The 13,749-nt window shown below is 29.3% G+C and overlaps 3 protein-coding genes across 3 annotated transcripts in view; 1 reads left to right on the top strand and 2 right to left on the bottom strand.

Moving 5' to 3' along the window:
* Nucleotides 1–1,085: 1,085 nt before the first annotated feature.
* On the bottom strand, nt 1,086–2,536 carry LOC101509419 (putative GEM-like protein 8). The gene is made up of 3 exons (XM_004503510.4): nt 2,284–2,536; nt 1,561–1,838; nt 1,086–1,400 (listed from the first exon to the last, which is right to left on the bottom strand). The coding sequence occupies exons 1-3, from the start codon at nt 2,396–2,398 to the stop codon at nt 1,224–1,226; spliced, it is 570 nt and encodes a 189-aa protein (XP_004503567.1). The 5' UTR covers nt 2,399–2,536; the 3' UTR covers nt 1,086–1,223.
* Nucleotides 2,537–5,592: 3,056 nt separating this feature from the next.
* On the top strand, nt 5,593–10,579 carry LOC101508776 (probable methyltransferase PMT18). Its single transcript, XM_004503508.4, has 6 exons — nt 5,593–5,770; nt 6,546–7,236; nt 7,376–7,586; nt 8,291–8,588; nt 9,183–9,647; nt 10,170–10,579. Exons 2-6 carry the CDS (start codon nt 6,565–6,567, stop codon nt 10,396–10,398), a joined length of 1,875 nt encoding a protein of 624 aa, XP_004503565.1. The 5' UTR covers nt 5,593–5,770; nt 6,546–6,564; the 3' UTR covers nt 10,399–10,579.
* A 680-nt stretch (nt 10,580–11,259) lies between these two features.
* The window catches only part of LOC101509094 (serine/threonine-protein kinase STY13-like), a 4,844-nt gene continuing 2,354 nt past the window's right edge, over nt 11,260–13,749 (bottom strand). Inside the window, exons 3-4 of the mRNA XM_004503509.4 lie at nt 13,382–13,749; nt 11,260–11,885 (exon numbers count right to left, since the gene is read on the bottom strand). Of these exons, the coding sequence (XP_004503566.1) occupies nt 11,546–11,885; nt 13,382–13,749 (708 nt within the window). The 3' untranslated portion in view covers nt 11,260–11,545. The remainder of the gene's footprint in view (nt 11,886–13,381) is intronic.

Raw genomic sequence — 13,749 nt, 5'->3', positions numbered from 1 at the left:
TTGTATTTTTATATGAGTTGAATATAGGTGGAGATGAGTAAGAGAAAACACCTAATATCCTTATTGGGTTTTGAGAAAAAAAAAGTAAGAGAAACGTACCATGCACCCCCCATTTTAACTTCCCACACCCCATTCCAAATGAAAATACCAATTTGTCCCTTAAAAAATTAATCACTCCATTATTCATTTCATTTTTCGAAACTTTTAAAATTTTCAAATTTTCGAAATATAAAAAAGTGATTTTTTTTTACATTTTCGAAGCTTTTGATAAATATGAAAGTTTCTAAACGTAATTTTTCAGAATATTTTGACATTTTCGAAACTTTTAATAAATCTAAAAAACTTTCGAAAAGTATTTTTCAATAATTGATCAAAAATTTCGAAACTTTTAATAAATCTAAAAAACTTTCGAAATGTATTTTTCAAAAATTTCGAAACTTTTGATCAATTTGAAAGTTTCGAAATAGAAAATTTCGGAAATTTCGAAACTTCTAAAATAGAAAATTTTAGAATTTTTGAAACTTTCGAAACTTCCGATATAGAAAATTTCAGAATTTTTTAAAATTTCGAAACTTTCATAATATAAAATTTTAGAATTTTCAAAACTTTTGAAACTTCCGAAATAGAAAATTCTAGAATTTTCGAAACTTTGGAACAATTCAAAACTTTCGAAATTTTTCAGATCTGGAAATATTCGAAACTTTCCAAATTTTCGAAATGTAATCCTTATTTCAAAAATTTGAAACTTCCGAAAAAGTTCAAAATTTCTAGAGTTTCCTATTTCAGAAGTTTTAAATATTTTAAAAATTCTGAAAATTGTTATTTCGAATTTTTTAAAACTTTCGAATATTTTAAAATTGTATTTAGTTAAAAGGGTAAAATTGTATTTCTATAAAAATGAGGGGTGGGAAGATAATCCATTTTTCTTATTTTGTTGGCATATCAATATATTTTTATATATATGCTAACCGAGATTTAATATACATCTTGAAATGTGTTTCTTTGTTCTCTTTCCAAACAGGATAAAATGTTAATGAATGAATTTTGGTTCGTAAAGTACTTCAATTGAAATCCAACATTGAGAATTGAACGACAAGTCGACAACTATAATTATATTAACTTGGCATGAAAAATCTCATTTACAAAACAAAACTTGTCCTTAATTATGTCAAACACCTAAGTACATCTCAAACATAAGAAAAATTAAACAATGTACAGTGAGACTAAATAGACATAGAAATAGCTTTCTCAAGATTCCTAAAAGCTTTCTCATATCGTAAGAATCCCATAAACCAAAATTCAGAATCATCCTTAGTGACAATTTCTATATACTTTTGTTTTTTCTCATTCACATTCTGCCCTTCATTGACTTCTTTTATCTTCCCAATTGGTATCAAAACCTGCATAACAATAACATGCTCCTAGTTAATTAAATTCTTGATAACATAATAATCAATATAACAAATGAGATTACAAAAACTAATGGAAATTTTATACGTTAAAGTTGCAGTCTAAAGGATTAAAATTAATTATTAGAATTTGGATTGAACAATAAATTACCTTATAAGGTACCTTAACCGACTCTTGGGCTTCTGGAGAAGAATAGCTTATTGGTCTTTCACTACAAAATGTAACCTTTTTGGTGGAAATAAAGAGAACTCCAGCAATAGGACCAGCTGTTGTGTATAAATAGCATTGTGAAGCTTTCAACAATTTCTCTCCTTCTTGCATACCAAAAATATGTTTGAAAATGTTTCCTCTTCCACCTTCTTGTATTATCCTTGCACCCAAACTCATCTTACCCTTTAGAGTCTCAGATAGTTTAGGACCCAATTTTACTGCAATACCATATTTCACATATTGTAAAATGTATCTAAAATTAAATTCTAATTTTGTTACTAAATTCTATGACTAGAGAATTGAGAATATAATTCATTTTTTGCTCTCTAACTTTAGTTGTCAATTCAAGTTTTGTTGTTGTATTAAGAGTCTGTTTATTACAACTTATTTTTGAAAATAACTACTTTTTTTATAAAAAAAATTGCTTTAAAGCCATTTTAATATATCTGCATAAAATTCAATTTTTATAATTAATTAATTTTGAGAAAAAAAAATTGTTACGGTGAGTAACCACAACAACTTCGTTTTTAAAAAAAGAATCTGAAACATACTTAAAAATAAAATAAAAATTATTGAACAAATTTAAAAGTCACTTTTTTATAATTTGTAATAAACGGGTCTTTAATGTGTTAATTTAAAAAAAAAATTGAAAAGTTGACTTACCATGTTGATGAATGCTACATGCAAAACTGCAGTTTTTCCTTCTTGTTGCTCTTTTCTTGTCTTCCATGTTTGGATTTGCAGTTTCTTTACTTTCAATTGCCTCAGCTGAATTCATCAATAGATGGAAGCTTCTTATGTTCTTCAAAAGATATGAAGATTTATTTGCTAATACTTGCAACCAGCTGTCGAAGGAAAAGTTAGAAGATAGAGATGCTTATTCCAATAAGCTTATTGTAAATTTAATTTATTCCATTGGCCAACGCGCTTTTTTATTTTAGATTATTCTATTTATAAAAGGACAAATTTAACTTGGTCAAAAATCATAGTAATAAATTTTGGATTTAAATGTGTGTGCGTGTGGAAGCTGCTTTTTAAAGTCAAAAAAGGTTGGCTACTTTCTCTGTCTTTGAATTTGATGTGTGTTTAGGTTGTCACAACTGGTCTATCAAAAGACAAATGTCATCTCTCATCATAAAATAATGGAAAATATTTATATGTCCCTCCAATTTTATTCATCTGTTTTTAATATATTATCTGAAGTTAAGATTTAATATTGTATTTTATATCATCGAAATTTAAAATCTTTTTTATTGACTCCAAAAATGATAAAATAGTAAAAAAAAAAGTGATTTTGAATTTGATAAAATAATAAATAAAAAAATTAAAATAAAGGTATTTTTGACATTTTCATAAATTTGTGGGAGTATAAATATAAAAATAGGGGTATAAAGTAAATTTAAAAAAAAAAAAGAATACTGAAGTGGGTTATTACATATATGTGCCCCGATTGATTTTATAATGTGCTACAAATATTAATTCGGAGAGAATTCTACCATACATTCTCACATCTAAGAGTATTCTAACATGCACTCCCACGTCTAAATCTGTCACCCCCTTAATCAACGTGAAAATATAATTTTGTCCTTTATAAAATCTTCAAATTTTTTAACTTCTCATTTTTGCACCTTTATTTCCAAAATATTCGAAAGTTTCCAAAGTTTTGAAATGACAATTCCCATAATTTTCAAAACTTTTGAACAATTCGAAGATTTCGAAAATTTGGAAAGTTTTGAAAGTTTCGAAATTTTCCTATTTCGAAAGTTTTGAAAGTTTCAAAATTTCGAAAATTGTCATTTTGAAACTTTGAATATTTTGAAAAGAGGGTTGAAAAAATGAGAAGTTAAAAAAAGTTGTATGTTTTATAAAGGGCAAAATTATATTTTCACGTTGATTGAGGGGGTGACAAGTTTAGATGTAGGGTGCGGGGTAGAATTCTCCTAAAGTTGTCACCTCCAATCAACGTGAAAATAAAATTTTGCCCTTTTAACCATTTATAAAATCTTCAATATTTTTAACTTTTTATTTTTTCACCTCTATTTTTAAAATATTCAAAACTTTCAAAATGACAATTTTCAGAATTTTCAAAACTTTCAAACAATTCAAAACATTCGAAATAAGAAAATTTCGAAACTTTCTATATTTGAAAACTTTCGAAGCTTTCTAGATTTAGAAACTTTCAAAGCATTCTAGATTTAAATACTTTTGAAACTTTTTAAAAATTTTAAATGTAATCCTTATTTCGAAAATTTTCAGATTTTGAAATGTAATTCTTATTTCAAAAATTTGAAACTTTTGAAAATTTCAAAAATTTGAAACTTCCTAAACTATAAATTTTGAAACTTATTATAAATGGTTAAAAGAGTAAAATTATTTTTTCATGTGTCTTGAAGTGACATGTTTATGTGTGCGAATCCAGAGTAGAATCCTCTAATTCTGATTTCGACTACTGTAACAGTGAAAATTAATCAGTGGAACTGACATCTTTTAAAAAAAAATACTATTATTGACAAAAAATATTCAATATTTTATTTATAGTAAAAAATATATATTTTTCAAACATATGTATTTCGATTTACGTATGAGAATATATTTATAGTAAATTTTATTTTATAAAAGTATTTTTAATTAAAATTAAGTTTTCTCTAATGTCATTTATATTTGAATATTTTTTTTTTATAAATGTCATTTTATAACATGAAATTTGTTTGGATTATATAATCAAATATACTTTTAAATGTGTATTTACTAAAATAATATATATCTTATTGTAATGTGAATTTTATAGTTTGTGTATTTTGCGGTTAATGACGAAATGAGTGAGAAGCTTTTTTATAATGCTAAACGTGAAATAGACAATTTAAAAGTAGTCATTATTTTACTTTTAACTAAAAATAGATTTGGAACAAAATTAATTTTGTAGAATTAATTTTTAAGAAAATTCAAACATAAATAAGGTCAACCCACATTTCTATTATAAATCTACATTTAAAGTGGTAAATGAAAAACCAAACAAAGTGGACGATAGGTAATATCACATTAGAGGTGGCAATCCTTCCAACACGTATAACGAATTAAATTTTTAGTTGTTTTTCCCCCTTGATTTGGTGATTTTAAGTTTTTAATTTTTTAAATTTTTTAAGTGAATTGACCTGGCTAGAGAAATTAAGATGGATAATTTTTTTTTCGATGACTAGAAAAAAAATAAAGAAAATTGATTCGTTTTTAAAAAAGAAAATTACTTTAATTATTTTTATAATGAACTAAATGAGTTGAGTCGAAATTTTAAGTTGTCCTTTTACTGCTTCATTTGCTGATCCCAATTCATTTTGACAATTCTATCTTCTAACACTACTATAAGCAAAAGGATCATTGTTATTTTGATTAAAAAACCAACATCCTATGTTGGATACATAATGTAACTCTTTTGATATTTTTATTGTTTTAAAAATATAAACAATTATATATTTCAAAAGAGTCTCTTATTATTTTTTTTAATAAATAATACTAAACAAATTTGTGTATTTATCTCCCTGCTAGATTCACAATGCACTTGTGAGAAGCACTCGCAATTTTCATCCTGCAACCTTTACAATTGTTGCATTGTGCAGCCACAATAATTCCACAAATTCTAAAAAATTAAAATAAAAAATAGTTTACCAACAGTTGTAGTTTTACAAATTTAAACAAAAAACAAAATTTTTCAAAATAATAAACCCTAGTGTTGTTACATTTTCCTTGGTCACTTATTCATTGAAAATATTTAGAGTGGTGATGTATTATATCAACATAGAGTTTGTGTTATTTATTATTTATGTGACTAATATATCAATTATTGCGGGAAGAGGCAATGTCACAGCTTTTGGGAAGAGTAATTAAAGGCTAATATGTCTCTTTTTATAGGATCAATATTATTTACAAATAGGTTTGTTTGACTAAATCCAACTTAACGCTATTTATTTTCATAAGCCACAACTTCCTTCATGTCTTTGGATGAACATGAAGTTAGGGAACAAAGCAAGATGCAAAATATAGCATTAAACAAACCACACCTTCCTTTTTTGTCTATACCTATTATTCTTTTTATCCATTTTTCTTCTTAATCAATTTTGTCACATTCTTTCACTCTGCTCCATACTCACCATCTCTGGTATGTCAACAATATTCACATTTCTTTAATTTATTTCCTTTTATATCATCACATTAATTGTTCTTTCTTTGCTCTTCTCTTAATTGGTAATTTGTATTTATGATGTTGTTGATTTTAAAACCTAACATGTTTGATTGATATAATTCAAACACAATAGAATAATACAATTTCAGTTATTTGAGGAAGATTACATTCAAATAGTAGAATATCTAATACAAATTTCAATTAAAAAAAACTTTTACCTTTTTCCTAAATTTACTTGTAATATAACATTACAATGTAAAATGAGTGTAACAAAAGTTTAAAAATCGACGAAAGAATAAAATACTTTATGAGGTCAATTTTATGGTGCAGTCGACTTTATACTATAATTTGTTGCACCATAAAATCAGCTACAGAAGATTCAATTTCAATAAAGAAACAATGATGCAATAAAATAGAGAAAAAAAAATCTAATAATTGTTACTATAACCTTTGTTCTTTCATTTCACCTATATCAAACTATTTCAATAATTTTTTAGGCAGATAGCATAATATGGTTAGGAATTTATTGCCATCATGATAACAAATATGTGTGTTTGTGTGTTAATATTTCAACTAGTTTTAGCTTTATATATTTGGTCTAATTTATAAACATAGACCAAGTAAATATACATTTTAGTTTTTGTTTATGTATTTTGCTACGGAGTGAGTAACGTGTTAGCAGTTTAATCAATTTGAAACCAATGCGAACATAAACTAATATGATTATTTTATTTGAAAATTTGTGATCAAGGGGTAAAAACTTAGAGAAAATGCCCAAGGATTACAATGGATCACCAAAGCATTATAGTCAACTTGAATCAAAGAGAAATAGACTAACATGGATTTTAGGTGTAAGTGGGCTATGTATTTTATCCTATGTAATGGGTGCATGGAAAAATACACCAACACCTATTAACCAATCTGAGGCATACTCAAAAGTTGATTGTAACATTGGATCAACTCAATCAAACAAAGGTTCTTCCTCAAATTTAGATTTTGCAAGTCATCATTCACTTGAGATAAACAATCAAGGAGGGTTACAAGAATTTCCACCATGTGACATGACATATAGTGAATACACACCATGTCAAGATCCAGCTAGAGGTAGAAAATTTGATAGAAACATGTTGAAATATAGGGAGAGACACTGTCCTACAAAAGAAGAGCTTTTGTTTTGTCTTGTACCTGCTCCACCTAAGTATAAGACACCTTTTAAATGGCCACAAAGTAGAGATTATGCTTGGTATGATAATATTCCACACAAGGAACTTAGTATTGAAAAAGCTATTCAAAATTGGATTCAAGTTGAAGGTGATAGATTTAGATTCCCTGGTGGTGGTACTATGTTTCCTCGTGGAGCTGATGCTTATATTGATGATATTAATGAGCTTATTCCTCTTACTAGTGGTAATATCAGAACTGCAATTGATACAGGCTGTGGTGTAAGTTTATCTTTATACTCTATCTTCATTTATATAAATATATGTCTATGTTTCTATGTTTTTTTACATTAAATACTAGGATTATGTATATGTTGCTAACAGTGTATATACCTTAATGTGCATATAATTAATTATAAAGGTAGCAAGTTGGGGTGCTTATCTTTTGAAAAGGGACATCATAGCAATGTCATTTGCACCAAGAGATACACATGAAGCTCAGGTTCAATTTGCATTGGAGAGAGGTGTTCCTGCTATGATTGGCATCATGGCTTCACAGAGGCTTCCTTATCCAGCTAGAGCATTTGATATGGCTCATTGTTCTCGCTGCCTCATACCATGGAACAAATATGGTTGGTATTCACACTTCTCTTACTACTTTTATTGGCTATACAATTTGGAAAGTTTCTGAAATTAAGAGACAATTAATTATACAAGTAGTAAATTAAGTATATGCATAATTAAGGCATTAATCATTCTTTCAATGTTGATAAATTGGTTCTCGAAATTGTTAGTATCGGTTAAAAAATTCCTAATTTTTGCGAATTGGTTAATAATTAATGGAATTATAAAATGTCATTTAAACTAGTTCATCTATTAACTTTTACCACTACTTAATGTGACACATTAACTGAATATACGATCCCTTCATGTTGATTTCACATCAAGGTCACTAGATTAGAGACTAATTTACTTATGAAACATAAGTTTTTTATGGTCTGATTCCTCAGTAATTACTCTATACATAATTGCACTTACTAACAAAAATTTGTCTCTAAATGACCAAATAGAAAATTAGTCCATAGTAGGTTATCATTTACGTGGAATCAACCTGAAATGCGATATGGTTAGTGAACATGTCATGTCATAGTCTTTAATATTATAAGTTAACAAAAGAATCATTTTGAATGACATATTACAATTTCAAAAATGTATTTACTATTTTCTAAAAATCATAGACTATGTTAACAGATATTACAATTTTCAATTAAAACTAATAATAAAAGCTTTGCAGTTTTGCTGGTTGTTAATAAAGACTCTAATTTCCATGTCACAGATGGAATGTATTTGATTGAAGTGGATAGAGTTCTAAGGCCAGGTGGCTATTGGATTCTATCTGGCCCACCAATTAGATGGAAGAAATACTGGAGGGGTTGGGAAAGGACACAAGAGGATTTGAAGCAAGAGCAAGATTCAATTGAGGAAGTTGCCAAAAGCATATGTTGGAAGAAAGTTGTTGAAAAAGATGACCTTTCCATTTGGCAAAAGCCTAAAAATCACATTGAATGTGCACAAACTAAACAAGTTTATAAAACACCACACATTTGCCAGTCTGATAATCCTGACATGGCTTGGTAAGTATTTTTTTATATCATTTCTACTAAGAATAAAACTTGGTTAGAGAACTTATAGTACTGTTACTCACACAAAGAGACATTTTTTAGCATTAAACAAATGCATGATGCATTCTTTGAGATACAAAATTGGATCTTTTAGGTGCTGCAATTCTAAGAACAATTTGGTTTAGGGAAAAAAATTTCTTCCTCTAAATCTAATGGTCCCTACAGGTGCAGCACCATACTACAACTGTGAGTATTCAAGTATGACAATTTTAATATATTTAATGAGGAACAAGACATACAGATCTTAAAGAGTTGTAGTTAAGTTTTGTCATTTTTATAATTATTATTCTCTGGTCTTTTATTATAAGATTCACTTTTGAGATTTTACTATTCTTTAATATAAGACCTTTTTTTTTTAAAATTCCAAGTGCATTAATGATTTCATTATAAAAATACTCCTGTCTAATTTACCATATTAAAACGTAGTTTTTTTTTTCTCTCTCTTATATACCAATAATTGTAATAATTATGGGAAAGTAACACATTTTTGGCAAATTTTTAAGTGATTCTGATATCATTTTCTTTGTTTCATTTGCATTTAAAAAGGTACCAAAATATGGAAAAGTGCATAACACCATTACCAGAAGTTGGCAGCTCAAGCAAAGTAGCTGGAGGGGAACTAGAAAAATGGCCAAAACGTGCATTTACAGTGCCTCCAAGAATTAGTAGTGGTTCAATACCAAACATCAATGCAGAGAAATTTCAAAAGGATAATGAATTATGGAAGGATAGGATGGCACATTACAAGCATATTACACCTATTGGTCAAGGAAGATATAGAAACATTATTGATATGAATGCTTATCTTGGTGGATTTGCAGCAGCCTTATTGAAATATCCAGTTTGGGTTATGAATGTTGTTCCTTCAAATTCAGCTCATGACACTTTAGGTGCTATTTATGAACGAGGTTTCATTGGTACTTATCATGATTGGTGTGAAGCTTTCTCAACTTATCCAAGAACATATGATCTCATTCATGCAGGTGGTGTTTTTGGCATGTATCAAGATAGGTGAGTATTTCCACATTATATCTAACTCTTTAGCTTTAGTAATTTTGTATTATGACCAGTGATTCATCCGTTTAGTCCATAAAATTGTATCCGAAGTGTGGTCTACTCTTTTAAATCAATGAAATATCAAAATGGTTCTTGAAAGTTGAAATTGAAAATTCTAGATCACATTAATTTTTATGAGTCGGTCCATTTTGTCTTTAAAATTGTCTTGAATGAACTAATGTGATCAAATGGGTCATTTTGAAATTTTGTAAATGAATTTAAATGATATGCATAATCAATGTCCTACTTTTATAAGGGTATTAAGTCAGTGATGTGACATAGAAAAATAGTATTTTTTCTTTAAATGTCAGTATAAAGTTAACTTAATATATCGGTAGTATAATTTACTTATATTTTTGACAAGGAACTCTTTATTAATTTTAATGGCCATATTGTCTGAACTTACAATTTTGGTGACTTAAATGATATAATTGTATATTATATGTTTTTGACCTGGTTAACTATTATGTGTGGAAGGTGCAACATTACTGTTATACTATTGGAGATGGACAGAATCTTGAGGCCAGAAGGTACTGTGGTATTCAGAGAAGGAGTAGAGCTTCTCACAAAGATTAAAAGCGTTACTGATGCAATGAAATGGAAGAGCAACATAATGGATCATGAAAATGGACCCTTTAACCCAGAAAAGATTCTTGTTGCTGAAAAGACATACTGGACTGGTGAAGCTAAAGATAATCATAACTAGTAGATAGGTTTTTTTTATTTATTGCAACTTTCTGTTTCTATTATATATTTTTTTCCCTCTTAGAGATTAATTTTTTCAGATGTTTTGTTTCATTGACTCTACATTTCTATCTTATTGCCTAATTTTGTATTTTAAAGGCATGGACTTCATTGATAAATCGAATCAATGTTAATTTTATTACTCAGATAAGAAGATACCATAATTCTGTGAAACTGTTGATTATAAATTATACTTAATTAGTCTGCATCTATTAATAAATTTAATATACTTTAGCTATTGTGTAAATTATTAAAAAAAGATAGAGATGTTTAGATTTATAATGCAATGATACATTTAAAATCTATTAATTAACCAACATCGCCACAACATTAATCTTTGATTGAAAATACACTAGATCTCGAATTAAAAAAAAAATGCAATGTTACTAAAAGAAACTAATGAATAGAGCAGTTGTTCAAATTAATTGTTATCTACAAAAATGAAACCAAATATAATCTGAGAATGTATGTAGATTGGTATCGGCAGTTGAACACCTTGAAGTTATGCGATGATGTAATCTATCTGCAGGCATGAAATCATAAATACCATATAGCTTTTGTTGCTGATATTAAACATAACACTACATTTTCCCTGACATTATTGTGAACCAATCACAACCCCTTTCAGCCTAATATATGTTACCTTTAATTAAGAATTCAGATTTTTCTTTTGTAATTTTAGGCTGTGATCAAATTTTGATGACTCAAAAAAATTATTTCACTATCCGAATTTTAAGTTCCGCAACGATGAACCAACTCCGGGAGTATGTCAATCCCCGGCAGGATAATTGTAGTGCAACCCACTTTCATACACAACAACAAATTTCGACAATGATGTTAAATCCATCTTGCCCTCAGAAGCTATACATAACTGTAATACATGCAAGTATAACATACATCATCTCTTTACTAATTCAAAAGACGTTCAGTAAACAGAAACCAAATAAATAAAAGGTCTTCAGACAATATTTTCATTTTTCCTTCAGAAGAAAGAAATAAAACACACAAAATAAACAAAGCTATTATATAGTCAGAGTCTCATCTTGCCCCCATATTTTCCAGTCTATGTTTTATAACTTTCTTTTTTTCATATGCTTTTACCAGGATCATCACTCCGCAGTCATTGGTTGAGTTATGCAACACCTAAACCTGGCCTTCCGAACTGTGGTAATGACCTCGATCTCGGCATTTTCAAGCATAGCTACAATTTCAGTAAATGGTGGCCTGACATCAGGGTTGGGATCCCAGCATCTTGTCATTATCTCACGGAGAATAGGCAAACATTCATTGGGCAAGATTGGACGAACATTTCTGTTGACAACTGCAAATGCTGCCTGTACTGCTGTCATGTTCTGAAATGGAAGCATACCTGTGATGAGTTCCCACAGGACAATCCCAAAGCTATATACATCCACCTTCTGTGTGTAAGGCCTATGTTGGATCATCTCTCTGCACAGATCAGTAAATAATATCTTAATACATGAAAACAATCTTTTAGAAAACATGAATTAGTTAAAGCCAGTTATGAATTTCAGCATTTTAAAAAGTTAGATCTAATTAGCTAATAAATATGATAAATCATCAAGTGGATTTTACAGTTAATTAATAAAATGAGCCGCCCATATATATTTTAATCATGTGTACTAAAATTAATTGCATAAATATCTGCACAGTTATTGAGTACCAACTTAATCAAGAAAGCCAATGTCGTCTTTCATTAACTAGAAGAATAGTATTACAATAAAAGAAAGTGCCTAACAAGGAAATTTACTGAGTGTTGCTCCTTTGAAGAGCACCAAATAGAACCGATTAAATCAATCCTAACTATGCATATGTTAGATAGCATTGGCACAACAAAATTGGGAAAAAATGCACCACTTTTTAACCTAATGACAGTTTTTTGTTCTAATTTTTTAAATGCAACAAGTTGTGTTCAACTTAACTACCAAGGGCTATCAAAGGTACAAAGTTACACACAAAAATCCAGCCTTTTCCTTGAAACATACAAAAAAATACATAGAATGGCGTATATAAAGTAAACCATGAAAACATTTTTCTTTTCTTACTCCTGCAAATCCTGTGGGCAAGCCCAAGAGTTGACAAAATTATCAGAAAAAGATTTCAAGTTTCAAAAAAGAAAAAGAATCCATCTCCTTCCACCAAATCTCCAGAAAAAGAATCATCGTTATTGTAATTCATGGGTCTTCTAATTTTCTGCTATAACCCATCACGATCACTATAAAGAAACTAAATAATGATCCCAATTCTTAGCAAAATAGAGCACAAAATAATTACTAAAACTATCTGTTAAAATCATCAATTATAAATCATTATCAAAACAGTATATCATCCCATGATCAATCAGGGTGTTCGCATTTCATAATGCTACTATGACATTGCAGGCTGTACACTGAGAGGCTTCAGCCCAAGGTCAATGCATGAAGCATCCACCATTGTGAGGTCTGGGGAGGGTCCAATGTATATAGCCATATGGTATGCCTATAACTGAGTGAATATTGCAAAGAGTATATCCCGTGACCACCAGATCACAGGGAAGCATCTTCAAAGGTCTGTACACAACAATTGCATTACAGATACAAGCACAGAGTGAAATTATGTTAATCAGGTTCAGATCCATACGACAGCAATCACCAAACCAAAAAAGAATACGGCACAAGGACTATTTCAGCAGTGTGTGGCATTTCTGTTTGCAATCACAGACAACTAATTATGAATAAAGAAATCATGATGTTGATCCTAGGGGGAAAAGGATCCATAGTTTGTTGGGAGCATTTAAAATTATACCTAACTTTTCTTCAATAAATGTATTTTTTTGGGAAAGTTAATGATAATTAAGAACTTGTCCAAAACATAATTTTAGAAACATGAAGCGAAAGCACATATTAAATCAATATCAAATGAGACAGAAAGCTAAATAATCTTACGGAGCCATCCAACGGTATGTTCCAGTCTCAGGGGTCATTCCTTCAGTTTGCACCTCAATCCGGGCGACTCCAAAGTCAGCAATTTTGATTGACTTGTCACCAAAAATCAAAAGGTTGTCAGATTTCAAGTCCCTATGGATCAATCCCAGACCATGAACATATGCCATGCCTCTTGCAACATCCAAGGCTTGTTTGACAGCTAGTTTGAGAGGAACGGACCGGTTTTGGCGCTTGGTTAAGAACTGCCGAACTGATCCACCTTTAGCATACTCAGTAACAATGCACCACACCATAGGCTTACGGCATGCACCTATGAAACGAACTATGTTGGGATGCTTCAGTGTAGCAAGCATCATGACCTCCTGCTG

The sequence above is a fragment of the Cicer arietinum genome, chromosome 6 (assembly GCF_000331145.2).
Source record: "Cicer arietinum cultivar CDC Frontier isolate Library 1 chromosome 6, Cicar.CDCFrontier_v2.0, whole genome shotgun sequence".
NCBI classification, from domain to species: Eukaryota; Viridiplantae; Streptophyta; class Magnoliopsida; order Fabales; family Fabaceae; genus Cicer; species Cicer arietinum.
The sequence above is the reverse complement of the archived record's forward strand: the minus strand, read 5'-3'. Positions and strand labels throughout refer to the sequence as shown.